The sequence below is a fragment of the Akebia trifoliata genome, chromosome 6 (assembly GCF_017979445.1).
Source record: "Akebia trifoliata isolate Shusen 1 chromosome 6, ASM1797944v1, whole genome shotgun sequence".
NCBI classification, from domain to species: Eukaryota; Viridiplantae; Streptophyta; class Magnoliopsida; order Ranunculales; family Lardizabalaceae; genus Akebia; species Akebia trifoliata.
The window spans coordinates 13,159,444-13,178,067 of NC_141380.1; the positions used below are offsets into that span (position 1 = coordinate 13,159,444).

Here is an 18,624-nt window from a genome sequence, read left to right on the forward strand (position 1 = left end):
AGTGAGTATGGGTCGTGGACCCATTTGGAAGTAAGTATGGGTCGTAGACCCATTTTTAATTGGATTCAAGTCGTGGACCCGATTTGGATTAATCTTCGATGATGGATAATGGCGAGTTTGATAATGTATTACGTTGGGCGAATCAATTTTAATTGGTGAAGTGTAGGCGACCTCCGTTTCGATCAAACAAAAAGTGGCAAGTGGTAAGCCCTAAGTTTAACAATAAAGATGATTCGTTTGATCATTTTTAAACCTTAAAACTCAAAATAAAAATAAAATCCAAGAGAAAAATTGTCAAGATTGATGTAAGGGACGAAATGAACAAAAAATAAATAAATAATTTAGGATCCGTTTTTAATGCACGGACCGAGTACTTTTATACTAGCCCATGCTTTAAAAACGGACCAGAACCTTAATGTTTTTTTTTTTTTTTTTTTTTTTAAAGGAACAAAACAAAAAAACAAATTTGGCACATTGCCTTTGGTTTTTGTATTGGGCTAATTTTTTTTTTTTTTTATAATGATGCAAGATATAAAAGAAAAGTAGATTTTCCCATTTACCTAGGAGGACATACAAAGAAAATAAAGGGAAAAAACCTAAAATCTATACAACTTGCCTTTGTGGGCCAAAAAAAAATACAACATATGAACATGGGATGGATACACATTTCATTTTTGAAAACTTTAGTGTCCTACGTCTATTAATTACACTTCGATGCATGCGGGTTTATAAACGGTTTTTTGACTATCCATTCTGCAAATCTCGATGTACACCGAAGTGTCCACATCTTAGAATGGTGAATGGGATAGATGTTCTCCTCCCCGCTACCCAAAATAACGATCTCGGGGGTTTAAGAGTACCGGCATCCAGGGCTAAGATTTTCACAAGGGAGGGGGTGGTTTGTGCATTGGGTTGTAAAACGCATGTGCACGTGTATTTTTTTTGGAAAAATGTATCCATCCTTACATCATTTGTCTTAAAGTAAAAATAAAAACAAAAAACATAAGTAAAATAAATATTACATCCATTCTCCCACAAAAAATAAATAAAAAACAAAAGAAATATATAGCAAATGTTAGTAGATGAACACAAATGGAAACATTTATTTTTGTTTTGAAAACATGACCGAATTGCGAAAAGGGTCGGACCCGTTAGTATTCTCCCAAGTGGAGTCGTCGAGTTGTGGACACAAGATTGTTGATTTTCGAATATCTCAACCACTCTGGGATTTTTGGAGTCACTACCATTCTTTTTGAAAAAATGTGTGAATGGTCACCCAAGTTGCATTTTTTGAAAAGTATATTATTTCGACATTTAGTGACTCTTCTACAGATAAGGTCCGCTGGTCCAACCTTGAATTTAGGTAAGGGGGTCCATGTTAGAGAGTAGGGAAGGTGTTAGGCACCCTACTCCCTCCACCATTGGTGGTAACCTCGGATTCGGTCTTTTGAAAATAAAACAAAAAAATAGTCAGAAAGATCCAATATGTGCCCTCGAGTATGAGGGACTTTAATGTTAGTTCAAACCATTAAGGGCACCTTTATTGAAAAAGGGGTCATTCAATGACTCGAACCTTTTGTGGTGTGTGCATAGGTGTAGAGAAAGGGAAAAGTAGATGAGAAAAAGTTGGAGAGGAGAGAAAGAGGTGTTTATTTATTTTCATCCAAAATCCACCTTGGTTTTCTTTGATTTTCAAGAGATGTGCTTCATTGATTGTTCTTGATTTGCTTGAAAAAGTTGAGAGTTGAGAGTGAGTAGTAAGTAGTGGTTTGAGAATAGAGATGGTATTTTTCTTAAATTTTCATTAGATGAAAATTGTGTTGAGAATGGAGGATTTTATAAAGTTTTAAGGATTATTTTAGGGGTAAAATGAGATGAATTGATGAAAAAGAGTAGAATGGTTAGGGATTTATGAGAGGGAATGTGTAAATTGAAGGTGATGGAAGGGCATTTGTGTAAAGGGGGTTAAATGAGTTATTTGTAACCCAAATGAATTGAGTGTTAGGTAAAATGAAATGAGTGGTGTTGATTGAGAGAATTGTGATGTAAGATGGTAGTTGATTGATTGAGTGTTTGGTGAATTGAGATAAGTAGATTTTAATTAAAAGAATGGGTTGTGTAAGAAGGTAATTGGTTAGATTTTTGGGAGGGTGGAGGAAGTGGTGACATGTGTTAAAAGGGGGTATGGGTTTGGAGTGTTAGATGAGTTTATTAGAGAGAATGAGTGTTTAATTTGAAATGAGGGGTGTAGGTTTGTAGGGAATGATGAAGGTAGGTTAGGTAATTGGATAGTGAGTTGAATAGTAATTGTAATGGGCTTGGGTTTGGGTAGAATGATTTAGGTGATGAGTTGAATGGAATTGGACTATGGTTGGGTTGAATGGACTTAGGTGATGGGTTGAATAAGCATAGTAACAGGTTGAATGGAATTGGGCTATGGTTGGGTTGGGTTGAGTTGGGTTGATAAGTGTAGAGGAATGGTGATGAGTCTTGAGTCCATGGGCCACGTGGGAAGGGCTTTGGGCCATTTATTAAAAGAATCAAATGAGTTTTCTGAAGGTTTGGGTTTTGGGGTCCATTCCAATTTCGATAGATTTTAGGCATTTTGCATTGAGGGTCCAGTCAAATTTGGGTGTCTATAGCTTCATCCACTATGGAGGATGAGTTCATGGCATGCTTTGAAACTACGAGTTATGCTCTGTGATTGTGAAATTTTATCTCAAAAGTTGGATTTTCGACTTTATAGTTAGACCGCTAAAGATATATTGTGATAATACCGCAATTATATTTTTTTTTTTTAAATGGAAAGTACTTGAACTGTACAAAACACTTGGAGGTTAAGTACTTAGTGTTTAGAGAGATAGTCCAGAAACAGTTAGTGTCAATAGATAGCATTAGTAGCACTTAAATGATAGTTGATCTACTGGCAAAAGAATTTTCACCAAAAGCTTACTAATAACATGTTATCATGATCGATTTTTTGGAGAAATCTCTTATGTATTTAGAATAGGTTATTTTGAAGTGGTTATATAATTGACATTAACAGAATTTTATTTCTATTTTTTTCATGTTTAAAATTATGTTATGATCTTATTTTATTTTGGATTTAAATAATACAGGAAATATCTTGATAAGACAAATAACAGGGGCACAATTGAAAAATATATTAGAAATGGTATTAATGGTGTGGTACATAGAAGGAAGTACGACATAGATGACATACAACCGTCATGACTGACATTAACGTCTAACCGAAATATAGTATTATAATATCTAATTGAATATTGTGATTATTGACAAGATTTCAAAATTTGTGATCACGTGTAAAAATGTTTTAGCTTTAGAATTTTAAATTAAGTCTTTTTCAATAGTAAATTATTTTGTAAAAGAAAATTTAATTTAACACAATCAGTCTAATGGATCAAGTGGAAGAATATTAGAACCTAATATCGTGTGGCCCAATTGACTTGCACAAGGATTCTACCAATTAAAGAAACGTCAATAATTAATGGTAAATGCTAATAATATTAGAATTAAAAATATTCTTTAGGTTTTAGTAGGAAACCTTGATGGATAGGAACCCTACTAAAAGAGGATCTCTAGGTCCTCTATTTCCATCTATTTAAGTGGACCTGCATCTCATAATAGATACGAGAACAAAAATACGTGAAAAGAGGATTGGATTCTGAATTGTGGTGATCTCCATCAATTACTAAAACCCTAGCTGATCCAACATAGAGAGGAAAGAACATGTGAAACAAGTTACAAGTTTTGGGAATTTGCACACATCTGATTATTGACACGTGGATTACGAAAGGCGCATCTCCAACTATATCTTGTAAAGTCAATTTAACTTGAGGCACAAAGTACCCTAAACTTTGATCTTTAAGAATATGAATAGATTTTTAATCTTGATACATTATAGATTTATAGTTATGTAGATAAAGATTAAGAATGTTATAAATCTCATATTTTGCCCAATAGAAAATTAACCCTTCAATGCTAATAATAGTAATATTCTAGACAGATTCCTCCTCCCTCTCGAAAGATCTCAGTTTTCTTTCTTTTCAGATTCCTCAAATAACCGCAAAAGTCTTTTTTTTTTTTCTGTTTTTTTTTCTGGTTGTTGGTGCCCCAAGGAATTGTTTTTTTGTCCTAATATTTCCTTCAAAGACCCACATACTATTTTTGTTCAAGAGATTCACATCCATCACAAGGTGGCAAGCAAAATAAATGTTGGTTTTGGTGAAAATTAGTAATACTCTACCCTTTCACACTGATTACAGACCCCTTGACTGTGGTCTTCCTAGGAGACTAAAAATTTGACAAATGTCGAAGTCAAGATTTGAAATTTTGGAGAAAAATCAAGGGTTTTATGCAAAAGGTTGACACGAGGACATTTCAATAATAATATGTTAGTATCTTATTAAAGACCAAAATTTGAGGGAACATGTTTTTAAGTTTGACGACTCGAGACTACCTCACCAAAACTCATATACTTAAAAACACTGCAAAAGGAAAACAAGAAATCTGACTGCCAAAAGTAGAAATAGTAGCTAAAATAACTAATCTTAGAAGCAGGGATAATAATCACCTTCAAATCCACACCACTATGTAACACCCACCAAAGATGCATGGAGTGAAACCCATATGATGCCCCCCACTAAAGAGATCGAAATCAACAGAACAGGGTTGCGGTAACTCTTCAATCTATAATCATACTGCCCATGCAGAGTTAAGAATAAGTGCATGCAGTAGTGAAAAATAATAATAATAATAATAATAGAAGGCCAAGAGGGCGAATTAGATTCAACCATAAGGGCCAACATTTGGTGTCCATGATTTCCTAATTAGCGGCCATAATACCGTTAACAGATCCAACAAAGCTGTTTCTTTGCAAAATGATGAAATGATTTCCTTCATTGAACAGGCAATGGTGTTACATCACATATTTCTATAACGAATGCAAAAATGTCACAAATTGAAGAATAGAGAACACAGATGAAGTCAATAACCTTAAAAAGAAGCAGAAAAGAAATAATAGAATGAATTACAGAACTGACCACACACGACACTTGCTACACACATTCATTCAATTGTTCACCTTCAAACTTCAAACTTCAAACTTCCAACTTTTTCTTCCATTTCATTCTTCAGGGAGATCCCACAGGCAACTTTTGAACAAAATGAAGTTTATGCAGCAATTGGACGATCCTACATTTCAATAAAATGGTTGATTAAAATATGGCAAGAAAACCATTTTCTTGTGAGGATTCAAGACCAATCCAAGATCCATGTACACATATCTACTCATCTATCTACAACGTGTTTTGTCTTTATGTGGGCTAAAAGTTTCAGATTGAGCTGATTTTTGGTAAGGATGATCTCTACGACGAGGAGATCATCCTCACCAAAAATCAGCTAATTCTAAAACTTCTAACCCCATATTTATGAGTTGAAGAATTGTGGACCGTCCATTTTTTGTAAACCACTTTTGACGAGGTTAAAAGTTTCGGATTGAGCTGATTTTTGGTGAGGATGATCTCTATGATGTGTACACATAAGACAAAACATGTTGTAGATATATGTGTACACTGATCCTGATCCTATATATATATATATATATATATATATATATATATGAAATACAAATCTTACAAATACCTGAATAATTCAAAGAACGTCAAAACTGATTTTTTGCTGCCAAGATTTATCCCAAAAAAAAAATCAAAGGAAAATAAATAACTGGTGTGGGGAGGGCAGGTGGAGATGTAAATATTTTAAAAGGCATAAGAACAATTTATAACGTACCCTTCGAAGTTCCCACTTAGGGCTCCTGGATCCTAAATTTACCAAATAACATTATCTTTTGTTTTTTAAAGATATTGTTACCCGCTTGGTGGATGGCCTCTCTCTTTTGCAAAGAATCCAACAAAATCCAAAGATCATTGCTTAAGATCGTCCATTAAGTTTTTACTTAACAGAATTATATATGGTGCATCACTTTGTTGTTTGCTGGCTTCTAAAGTGTGGTCTGTCATCATCATAAGAAAGACAATTCATAAACAAGTATTAGCAGAACTTACTGTTGCAGTCAAGTTGGATACAGCTAATTGAAATTTTTCTCTGGTTTTCGAACCCGCAACTTGTCCAACCTTTGCCACCTTATTGAAAGCATCACTAAACCAAGCTGCTCCAGCAGTTACATACCTGTCCAGTCACAAAAGCAGATTTATTCTCCTTTTTCAAATGCAGTCAAGTAGGGTTTCAGCAGCACAACTGCTTGATTGACTGTTTACTAACAAACGAAATCTATACTAAGAACAGAGTGGATAAATATATAGATGTGGCAGTCACAGAAGACAATAACTGTCGGATATTCAAGAGAAAATGATATATTTATGTTTGAAGTTTATAACAGGAAAGCAAAAGATGATAATGAGTTCTGTAATCCACTATATTTCAATGGTCCAAGTAGCTTCTGAGTCATCAACCCAAACCATTCTATCAAAATGAGTCTATTGGATGGGACAGAGAATAATACTCAAAACAAGTTAGATATTTCTTCTTAACCAAATTAGTGGTTACGCACCATGACACATTAAAGAAGCGGTACACAAATCGAAAGGGTCTTAGACTGATGAGATGGAGAGACATGCATAAGGAACGGTCATTGTATCTTGTCTGAATCTAACTAGGGTTTGCGGTGGTGGAGGAATTCTAGTTGTAAGATATCTAATAAAAACGTAGCTATAATTGAAATCTCATTCAAAGAGAGAGAGAGAGATCAAATATCTGGAGTTTCTATCGGTACCATATACTAATGATCTAATCCACAAGGAGCATGACTAGGAATTGTTTGATCATCTTTCTCCAAGGAAGATGTGAAACACAGTCAACTGGAATTTGGGACAGGTTTTCACTGGTTTTGTTACCTCATGTCTACTTTTCATGGAAAAAAGACCAACTTGGGGGGTTTCTTTAAACGACAAGAAGCTTAAAAAACTATTCAATCAAATGATATAAAGCCATTCTCTACAAGATAAAGAGCGAACAAAATGTGAAACAAGCTAATCTAGCCTGATTCTCATTGAATAAAGATCATTCCACTCCAAAAGCAAACAAACTACCACAGCTCAATAATGTTTGTTGTAATAACTATTGATGGCCACAAGACTAGATAATGAAGCACAGTACAGCTAAAGAATGACTAAATCTCTCACAAGAAATGTCAAAACTGTGAACTTCTTAACAATATAATGATTAGACCTCCCTTGAGAGTATCTACCAATCAAACTACAAAAGCTTAGAAGAACCTAACCAAGGTCTAGAAGCATCATCAAGAGTTTACTACCTCTAAAGAAGTGTCCAAGGCAAGAAGGGAGGCAGTGAAGAATTAAGGCTACAACTTGGGCTGATACAACCCAAGCCCGAAGGGCTCAATCTGACATTAGATCAGGTTTGGTTGAAGTGAGCCTTCTATCAATATACGATGGAGATAGAGAATGACCTAACCAAATACAACCAAGACAAGCTTGGGTTGGCAGTGAGTACCTTGGATTGGTCTTAGACTGAGCATCTCAGGCCCAACTTCAGGTTGAACTGGACTTGGGTTAACAGCTTTAAAGTGGGGTAGTCCATAACCTAACCCAAAGGACCTGAGGAAAAAGTATCCATCCCATATCTTCGGTACATGACATGCATTTCCCAACTAGATCCCATAGACTCAAAATTGAATCAATTAGACAATCTTAACTATCCAATCCAGATGTTTTTCAGTCTTTTTTTAGTTTTATTAACCAAATTCGAAAAAATGCAATAGACTGGATGGTTAGAGGTTAGGACTCGGGACTGAATCTATTAAGCATTGGGGTGAAGCATTTCTATGGGCTAAATCATGAGACTTAAGCTGCCTAAATACATACATCCTTAGTAGAGCTGCAACTTGGGGGGGGTACCTCCATCCTAACCTTGGCCCAGGGACGTAGTCAGAGCCAATGTTTTCAAATAGCATATGTGGTGATGTGAGATCAGCATATGTTGTGTCCATATGTGATCTCACGATAGCATATTGGTTGTATATAACCCAACGTATTTTTATTTAATTTAATTTTTTTTTTTTTTTTTGTTGAGTTTTTTAAATAAAAAAATTATTAAAAAATAGAAAAGAATTAAAGATAATTTTAGAAAATATTTTTTGCAATCTTTGTATTTCAAGTTCATTGACTAATTCTATTTTGTAAGTTTAACAAGTATGTAAGAATGCATAGAAACAAAAAATTTGAAGAAAAAATGAAATCTTGCTTTTGGATGTTGAATTCTTGATTCTTGAATGTTGCAAAAATCCTTCAATTTAGCTTATTGACTTTTGAATCTTGCTACTTGAGCTTGATGCAAGTGATTTGAGGAGTAAAAGATGTAGAGAATATAGTTAGATTAAAAAAATAAAAATAAAACTTAGAAGGGTGCTAAAATGAAAATAGAAGCGAATTAAAATGGAAAGAAAATAGATTAGAGTGTTATAGGAATGAGAGATGTGATAATGGAGTAATTATTAACAAAAAATATTAAGCCTTTACCCATGACATTCAATTGCATATGCATATTGCAGTATTTGATGGTATAATAACTTGCAAATGCCAGCATTGGTCAGAGCCCAGCCCATGGAAACATAGCTTTCCTATCTTAGCTTAAGCTTGGGTCGGGTTGCTCAGGTAATGCTTAATTTTTCATCTAAATTGTAAATCCCCATAATAATACTGATAAAATATGCCTGCACAAAAAATGACGAGACGATATATTGACAGCCCCTGCCGGGTCCTAAATCCTTGTTCTGGACCCTAACTTCTCAGATCAGTTTTTGGGTCTGATTCAATCCATAGATAGCCCTAGACCCGAGGGGCCTCAAAATTTTGTTAAGGGAAAAGAAATATCATACCTGCTTGATTTCACAGTTGAACTCGTGTCATTCAACTTTCTTTCTGCAGTAGTTAGAGCAGCCATTGTTTTATCCGACACATGCAACCTTTGATCCATAGACTTCACTTTCTCATTAACCAATGAGACACCAACGGTTATTTTCTCCGTGAACCCAACCCTCCTGTCAAAGGAAATGACCTTGGCAGATGCATTGGCAGTCAACCGATGCTTCTCATCAAATGCTTTAGCTTTGTTCATGGCATCCTGTCCAATGGCTGAACCCTTCACCAACATATTTGTAACAACGTCTTGAGCTTTACTGACATAAACCCGTCCATTGTTAGGAGAGCTACCTTTAGTCTGAAAGGAAATAAGAAACCAAAACAACTCTTAAGTCGATAAAATTAAGGAGACAAATTTTGAGGTACCCATTGAGTATTATACCATTATAAAAGGTCTACAAATAGAATGGTCATACTCATGGTGCAAAAGCAGGGTTTGAGATCCATCATTTGATGAGCCCAAATGGACAGATGTATGATCCTAATTCTTGATCAAATCGTAAATGCCTCTGAATATGCATACGAGTACGTTACTGTCATGCCATTCCTAGACAATCTTTATGATCTATTTGCAGGGTATGATTTCATAATTTAATAATTGACTTAATTTTATTACACTACAGAGCAGAAGTGAATTTACACTGGAGCTTACTGGTGCCTCAACATTTAATGCAACATTTTCAGCAGGAACCACACTAACAGCATTGTCCACCACCCTTACTTCCTGCATGGATTGCACAGGAAAATGTAAGAATTGGTTATAGGATGGTTTAAAATAAGTGTTGTAAAAAGTTCTGAGTAGTTGGCCAAACCTCAAGTTTTGGTAAGTAGTTTTCAACAGGACTTATGCTCACAATCTGGTCTACTATGGTTGCACCCTGCACAAACCATGACCGAAAAAAAATATTTATCACTTACCGGAGATTAAAAAGGACTACATGACACCAATAAAAGCTTCAATTTTATGTCTATGCACCATGGGCCCCAAGACCATTCTGTGTGATCTCATTTCATGTCCCTATTTCTAATCTCTGGTTGATTATCTTTCTCAGTCCTCTTGTTTTTTCAAAGTTTGCAATGTCTGTTTTTCGCAGAAGAGAAAGGATCTCTGGAATCAACTTGCTTTTGCAGTTTGTTGAGGTCTTTGGAAGGAGGGGCACTCTCACATGTTTGATGGGAACTAGCATGTAGTGCAGGAGCTTATTATTGGAATTTTGAATCCTTCCTTCTTTTGGTCATAGTTACTTTGAGGAGTTTAAGGATGTCTTCTTCTAAGACTTGATTTTTAGATGGGATTTAGTTTGTAAACCAACAATCTAATCTTTGATGGTTATCTTGAACATCACTTTCGTAAAAATCTCTTTAAGATCTTTAGAAAAAAAAAAAAAAAAAAGCCTTCAACTGTTTGACAATTAAATAATTTTATTATAAAAACAGATATTAATTAGGTTCATCAGGCTGATGCAAGTGCTTGAGACTTGAGAATCCATAAACTGAAAATATTCAACACCAAACACAGTTCTAATCTCTCAGCTTAGGTTCCATTTATTGAAACTCAATTCACCTCTTTTGTAAAGAAAATGCATTTTCAATAGCTATTTTGTGCTAAAATCCTTTCTTCCGGTACCCATCAAACACGTCCTTAATCTACATGCTCTTAAAGCATTTTTTTTTACTTAACAATAACTATAAAATAACAATGCCAACACCAAAAAATAAACAATTAAAAGGATAGAATTCTAATAAACAAAGCTCACATAAATGGAACAATTGAGATCCTTAAGGGCCTGTTTGGTTGCAGTAATTAGTGGCCGATCCGTGCAAACAAAAAGATCCTAAAAGAAACAACAAGAACAATTAGAGAGTGATACCGATAACAGTAACGCAATCTCCAGCGCTTTCGGGTCTTTAAACGTAACAAACGCAGTCTTTGACTGCCCAACACCACTGCAAAAAAAAAATAAAAATTTCTCAATTTCACTCAAATACGAACCCTAATTCAAATTGAAAAAACTCTCAAAAAGGGGGGAAATAATTGAAGGAGGAAATAGACCATTGGATCTCGATGTGATCGATATCTCCAGAAAATGAGAAAAATTCTTCAATCTCTCTTTCTCCTGCTAGATCTGAAACATTCCCTACTTGAACTGTTCTAGTCTGAAAATGAAAAATCAAAATAAAATATTATTAAAAATCAAAAGAAAAAGATATAGATGGAATTAGGGTTTTAATCTCATTCTCACCTGCATTGTTTCAAGAAAATTAAATTTTTTTATTTGTTTATTTTCTGTATTTCTCTCTTCAGTAAAGAGAATGATTGACATTTGACAATTGACACAGAGAGAACTTTAAGTACTCAACTAAAAAGACAGAAACTGAGAAGGACTTTACTTGGGTCCAACGATAATGAGATGGAAAGAAAAATATAGATTTAATGGAGAATCCCTAGGAAATAACTTCTCATCTCATCCGTACATTGGAATAACTTTTCATCTCAACTGTTTCAACTGGTCTCGAGTCTTGACTCTTGACTCTTGACTTAAGATACAAAGGCAAGGCCAAAGATGCGAAGCCGTTGGAGCGCAGAATTTTCTATATTTTCTACTATTGGCACCCCAACGTTTATTTATTACATCCCAACTTTTATTATGTCAAAATTTAAGTTCGGTACACTATTTATTTTAATTCCCAAAACAAGTTTTCAATGAGATCATCACTTTATAATTAGCAATCACATTAGTAAATCATCAATCTTCTAAAGTGATTTTTATAATCAATAATCTCGTAGAAAAACTACGAGCGCTCCTGTAGTAAGTTAATGGATGAGAATGATTAAGAGTTGGGGTGCCAATAACAGATCTCATAATTTAAGAAATTGGGGTGCAATAAGTAAAATTTGGATGTCAATAGCAGCTCTCATTTTATAAATGCCCCTTAAAAATTGTTACAAATCCTTCCAACGACATAGTGAAAGGTGGAAAAAAAAATTATGCAACTTAAGCTATATTTTCTCTTTTTTTTTTTTTTGGTTTTTTCTGGAAAAAAGAAAAAAAAAAAACAGCAGCTCGCAAGTAATTTAGTAAATCCCTACAAAACGTGTAAATATTAAATGTGTGTCTTGAACAAAGTCTCTTCTTTTTAGTTAATTAAGATTAAAAAAAAAAAAATTTTGATTTATTTTTTCAAAATAACATTGAAAATTATATTATTTAATTAAAATTTTAATAAAATGAAATTTTCACTGTTAAATTCTATAAAAATAAAAATAATAAAATAAAAGAGGGAGAGGGCCAGGGGGGTGGACGTCGAATGATAGGAGTGCCAATGGTACCCATCCAAATTTTAGATATTTTTTACATGCCCTTTACAAGTGAGTGAATATTTGAGATGGCCCTTGTGTTTTGATGTTGATGATATACTCCCTTGACATAAGGTCTTCTCTTATAAACTAATAAAAAATTATCAAACTTAGTAACATTTTAATTTATGGGCCCACATTGATTGGCACATTGAAAAAATAACTCTACAACTCTCTAAAACTCATGTTTAAGTCAAATTTAAAAGAAAAAATAATAATAACTTTTTTGGCTTGATGCATACTTTGAAAATGGACGACCACTAATCTCTTAAATTGCAAATTCAAATCTAATGGTGAAAATTTTTCTTTTTTTTCTCAAAGTTCTAAAAAATATTGTAATTTACCTCCTGTGGCATTGAATTATGTTTTCATATTTTTGAAGTTAAAGTTTCTTAACTTTAGAAAGAAACCAAAACTACTTACTTAATATTTGGGTACCACTTTGGACTAACCTAAATCGGTCCGATTGTTAAAACATTGCTTCGAACTAGTTTATTTTATCATGTTTTTACATTATGGGTAGTAATTTGAGGTAATTTAACATTTTAAAATTAATAGATTTTACGTAAAAGCTTTTCAATTTTTTCATATAAATTATGTATTGGAAGCTTAAAATGAGTAATTAATTCTAAAATTGTAAAGAAGATCAATTTTAGATTTTGAAAAACAAAATTTCATTAACTACTATCTTTAATGGAATTAATTGTAATTAAGTTGATATTTGTATATAGATTATATATTAATTTTTTTTAAAAGAAAATGTATTTCAATGATTCAAAAACATTTTTTCTCATTCGATTCCTGAGAATTGAAACCAACAAGTACCAGCATTTCTTTGGTGCTTTTGTATGAGGATTTTACTAAATTACCCTTAAATATAGCCCTCAATTGGGTCCATTGGCTCTCTAATCTAATTTGGAACCCCAAAAGAAAATAAGGATTGGTGCTTGATTTTAAAGATAGGACTAGTAGTGAGAGAATAACATTAAGAGGTGGGAAAATCATTTTTCATAAAGGTGTGACGAGAAAACATTTTCCATCCAATGGTGGAAAATTTTGAATTCCAAGGAAAATGGGTAATCATATGCTTGAATTGCATTTTTCTGCCCATTTCTATGTGCAATCATATAATATAAATGTGATCTTGAGAAGTGTAGTATCTGTGAGCCTTTTGGTGAAAATTCCATTATCATTGTGGTTATGAAAGTCTTGTTCTTTATACGTTACGTTTGGTTCAAATTATAAAAGCGATTGTTCCATAATCTGAATAAGAAATCTGTTATAAATCATACAAGAGACTGGGTATGTACTTTCTTATTGTTTTGGAAGTTGTTTCATAATTTAGAATCATAATATATTGTATTTTCTCCTATTTCTATAATTGTGATATGGTACGAGATTTTGGATTCCAAAATCCGTTTCGTTAATCTGATCATGACAATCCAAATCAAAATATGGAACTAGAATACTTAATAATCCCAACCAAACATCCCCTAATATGGTGACAAATTTATCCTATTTGATCTGTTAGATATAGTTGCTGCAATTGATTGTGAATTGCAAATTTATCTGTCCACTTTTATTTCATAACCCTGGATCTTGGTGTGGCATTCAAAGCTGAAGCACCAAATATTTGTTACAGTCTTATGGTCTTAGGGTGGGTCATCTTGATATCATTCGTGAACGAGATGAGTCACCATAAACTAGATAAACCATATCCTTTTTCCTCTTATTCTTCTATTTAGTTCAAAGATCTCTGGAAAAAAAAAACCTCTCTTCTTAGGTATGTGAGATATTCGATATTATTCGTGGACAAGATAAGATGGGAAATCAAGTATTTGAAAAAAGGTTGATTTTTGTGAAGGTATATCTTCAAAGTTGGTACAAACAAAGGCCAAAGAAGAGGTTTAAGTGAGAATCGTTTAAGATGAAAAGATTTTCACAAGTGTGCTAAAGAAGGAAAGAACATTCACTTTACTCATGAAAGAAGTCATCACCTCTGCATGGCTAACCTATAACCCTAAGAAACCGAAAGGGAATAATTTCCTCTCCAAGGAAACCTTATTTGGAACTTTCATTCTTGATTGTGTTCTTGTATATAAGTTCATATAGAGCTTTAGAATTTTCATAATAACAAATATTTTGCAACTTCTTAATTGATACAAAAGAGAAGAAAGTAACGACACGTGGAATGGGAACCGCTATCCCTCGCTCTTACCAAGATTTTCAACCCCAAACAGAAATCATACAAGGGGAAGGATCCGATATGCTTGTCATTTATCTTTATGGTGTGTTATCTCTACTTTTTATTATTAAATTCAATAGAGTCGGAGTGAGATCAATAGGGTCCGAACAATTTGTCGTATGTAATAATCGACCAGTTTTTGACAACCCTATCAAATTAAACAATTTATATTGATTTTGGTGTTTTTTTACACATCAAAGATTTTTAAGAATTTAAATGCTTGTGATTGATGAAAATTGAGAATTTGTGATTGAAATTTATTTATACATATACATTACAATGCTTTTCTCTTCTATTTCCATCCAAGTAAGAGGAATTGTTGGAAAACTGATACATATATAGATTTTCTTCTTTTGCAATGGTAGAAGACACAATTTTATTTATCTGTGATTGAAGATCATTATTGTCCCTAGCAAAGTTGGGCCGAAAGCCCATTAGGTGAACTAACGGGTCTACGACACAACTTCTATAAATAGCCGTCATAAGTAATGGGAAAGGTTAGCCAAAGAACATGGTTCAAAAACTCTCCTAGACAAATAACTTGAGCAAGTCATCTTAGTCTCAAAGGCGATGCGGGAGATAATCAACTTGTGTTGTCCGTCACATTGACTTGCTTCACATTTTAAAAATATTGGCCAAATTTATAAAAACTCGTAGAGTATTATAAGTCAAGATTTATATTTTATATTTAAAAATAAATAATTTTTTAAAAATAGATATTTATTGTCTATACAAACATAAAATATTACAATTATTTAAAAATAAATAAATAATTTTAAATGTATTTAAATGGGTTGGAGTTTAGCCAAGAGGAGGACATGTTTTAAGACCCATTTCGAAGTAAAGGGTAAATACGTTCTTTCAAGTTATAGATTCAGTTAGAGCAAATTTTCAATCAAGGAGAAATGTCTAATACATTTAATTAAGGGAGGTAGGTCTAAAAAGCCCTTTTTTAAACGGAAACTGGAGAGAATGTTTAACTCTTTAAGTTGGGCAGAGTCGTTTTTTATCTGACAAACTCCTTAGTGCTTAGCACGTCAAACATACAAGGGTATTTTTGTAATTAAGAAGGGTATTTCTATAAATTAAGAATGTCATTCAATACACGTGGGTACTCCCAGATTTTTATGAGTTCTACTTGTATTTTTATTTACAGAATTTAGAAAGGATCAACTGAAGGTTCAAATCGATAAATTTCGAAGGCTTATGATCAGTGGAGAACGCCCACTTGGGGATAACAAATGGAGTCGATTTCGCAAAGATGTACAAATCCCAACTAATGTCAACACCGATGATGTTAGTGCCAAGTTCGACAATGGAGTTCTTCGACTTGTAATGCCGAAGATAATTACAAAAGATGAAAAACAAGAGAGTGGCATACCAATGCCCCAAGCGCCACCGAGTCAAAAACCTCCTCCTAACCCAAAACCCACACCTACACCACGAGCTCCACCTAGTCAAAAACCTGATATTAAGCCAAAACCAACACCAACACCTCAAGCTCCACAGAGTCAAAAACCTGATATTAAGCCAAAACCAACACCAACACCAACGCCTCAAGCTCCACAGAGTCAAAAACCTGATATTATTAAGCCAAAACCAACACCAACACCACAAGCTCCACCGAGTCAAAAACCCCTTATACCAAAGCCACCACCTCCACCGAGTCAAAAACCACCAGCTCTTATAGCACCACCGCGTCAGGAATCCGCTACTGAGCCAAAACCTACACCTACATCACAAGCTCCATCGAGTCAAAAGCCCGCTACTGAGCCAAAACCTACAGTTACATCACGAGCTGCACAGAGTCAAGAGCCAATGACCTCACCAATCCCACAAGCCCCTCCCAGCCGAAAACCCTTTGTTGAGCCAGAATCTACCCCAACACCACGAGCTCCACTGAGTCGAAAACCTGTTATGGAGCCAAAACTTTCTCCAAGTCTGACTCAAAAACTTGCAAGTGAGTCAAAATCTGATAATGCAGAAGATGACATTTCTAGTGTCAATAAACAAATGTATTCAAAGAGCGATGAATCTGCAGATCGTGAGGACAACAAGAACATTGATGCAAGGGAAATGAAAGATGACTCAATAGACACCGTGAGCAATGGTGGTGGAGGTACAATGAGGAATTGTAAGAAAGAAATTCTAGCATTTTCCATGGAATTGAGGAAGTCTAGACGACGAACCATCGTGAATGTGGCTGTTGCTATGGTTGTGGTGGGGGTGGCAGTGGGAGTATATGCCACTTACACCCGTGGTATGTTGCCATGGAAAAGTTGAAAACCAAGAGCTTGTATTTTAATTTAATTTATGTGAACTTTGTTTCATGTGAATGTAATTATGTGGTATTTGAATAAATGGGATTATCGATTTATGATTCAAATATCTCTTAACTTTATCAACTTGGTTGTTTATGGGTTAAAGACTGTTAATGGCATGTGTGCGGCACTTCTCACACTTGTTAATAGTAAGGAATTTTACCAAAATGGTGTTGGAGAATTTGGAGATCAAAGAGAAAAAGAGATGAGAAAATTTAGAAAATCGATTTGAGGCACAAGAAATATTATTGTCTTTAAACCAATATTTACCCCCACCACGTAAAACATGATCGACAACAGATTACCGATAAAGTCGGTTCTAGGATACAATAGATCGAATCCAAATTCTTGTGATTGACTTGTCGAATCAAATCACGCTCCTCCAACACCAAAACTTCTAGAACACTTTGATCAAATTGAAAGCACTTGTGGGGAAAAATCTAAAACATGGATTTTTCAATTGAATTTTGTGCAAATGAATTGAGTACCAAAAAATGAAAAAAGTCTTCTTTAAGTAGAATCCAAAAGGTGTTTAAGGCACCCTTTAAAATGAATTAATAGTTGCCAAAGCAACCATTTAATTAAGAGGTTAGGAGTTAGAAACAAAAAGACAAAAAGAAAGTTGCAATTTAAAATATATATTTTTTCAAAATGATTGCCAACATTTGTTTTAAATCCAATGTAAAAAAAAATTCAGTAAAAGACAAACTTAACAAGGATTGTTGAAAACTTTACCGTTTCTCAAAAAATGATTTTCCTTCTTATAACTCACCTGGAGTAAAAAATAGTTTGATTCAAAAAAATTTTAAAAATTTCAACAATCTCCCACAATTTTTAAGATTTTAAATCAAAGCATATAACGAAGATAGTGCATAAATGAAGGTGTCTAAAAGACTTGAACCTTCACTTAGTGAAAATAATTCAAAGCATGTCAAGATTCTTAATGAACTAAGTCTTGAATTAATGATCTTATACGAAAAATTGGAATCATCCCACACACATCCTTCAAAATAATATGGTGTTTGTGGAGGATATTTTTTGGAAAAGTGACATGTGGCAATTTTTAAACGACCTCGCCAAGTATTTGAATCAGCAAAGAGGGAAGAAAGGTCCATCTCTTCATTCAACTGAGTTCCGATCTTAGGGATGAAAGCTTGGAGGCGTCAAATCCCTTAGGATCAGGAGTTTAACTATATTTGCAAAAATCAAGGGAAGTCCTTAAAAGGATGTAACAGTACAAATGAAAATCAAGGAGAAAAATCGGGAAAATCTAAGAGCAAAATTTATATAAACACATAGTTGCAAGGCACTGGAAGGTATGTAATTTTCTCTGAAAATACCCTACAGTATTTCTTGTACTAAAAATCCTGACTGGAGCGTCGAAACAGTGTTGTTGTAGGCAAAAGCAAAGGCACGAGGAGAGAAAATCACATGGCATCATTACAAATCTCAAAGTAGTACAACTTTTTTACATTTACAATTTAATGTCGTATGCGAGAAACGTTACAAGAAAAAATAATCAAAATGGTGAGAATAAGACAAGAAAGACTTGATGAACCAATAAATCAACCACAAGCACCACAGGACCCTCTATAGGTGGTGCATCACTTGCTGATGGAAATGAGAGAAAAGATGTAACAAAGGCTCAAATGCCAGAATGATGAAATTTAGGCAATAAGAAGGGAAAACGAAGAACTCAAGCAGAGGTTGGGTGAAGGA

The 18,624-nt window shown here is 34.0% G+C and overlaps 2 protein-coding genes across 3 annotated transcripts; one reads left to right on the forward strand and one right to left on the reverse strand.

Moving 5' to 3' along the window:
• Positions 1-4,902: 4,902 nt before the first annotated feature.
• On the reverse strand, positions 4,903-11,361 carry LOC147400269 (binding partner of ACD11 1-like). 2 transcript variants are annotated; one of them, XM_086445889.1, is made up of 8 exons: positions 11,225-11,361; positions 11,035-11,138; positions 10,853-10,928; positions 9,794-9,859; positions 9,634-9,705; positions 8,939-9,279; positions 6,087-6,210; positions 4,903-5,214 (listed from the first exon to the last, which is right to left on the reverse strand). In XM_086445889.1, the coding sequence occupies exons 1-8, from the start codon at positions 11,303-11,305 to the stop codon at positions 5,194-5,196; spliced, it is 885 nt and encodes a 294-aa protein (XP_086302015.1). In that variant the 5' UTR covers positions 11,306-11,361; the 3' UTR covers positions 4,903-5,193. The 2 variants fall into 2 exon arrangements, with proteins under 2 accessions (XP_086302015.1, XP_086302014.1); XM_086445888.1 differs by having other exon boundaries at positions 9,622-9,705.
• Positions 11,362-14,483: 3,122 nt separating this feature from the next.
• Positions 14,484-16,970, forward strand: LOC147400270 (uncharacterized). The gene is made up of 2 exons (XM_086445890.1): positions 14,484-14,627; positions 15,741-16,970. Exons 1-2 carry the CDS (start codon positions 14,531-14,533, stop codon positions 16,865-16,867), a joined length of 1,224 nt encoding a protein of 407 aa, XP_086302016.1. The 5' UTR covers positions 14,484-14,530; the 3' UTR covers positions 16,868-16,970.
• Positions 16,971-18,624: the final 1,654 nt, after the last annotated feature.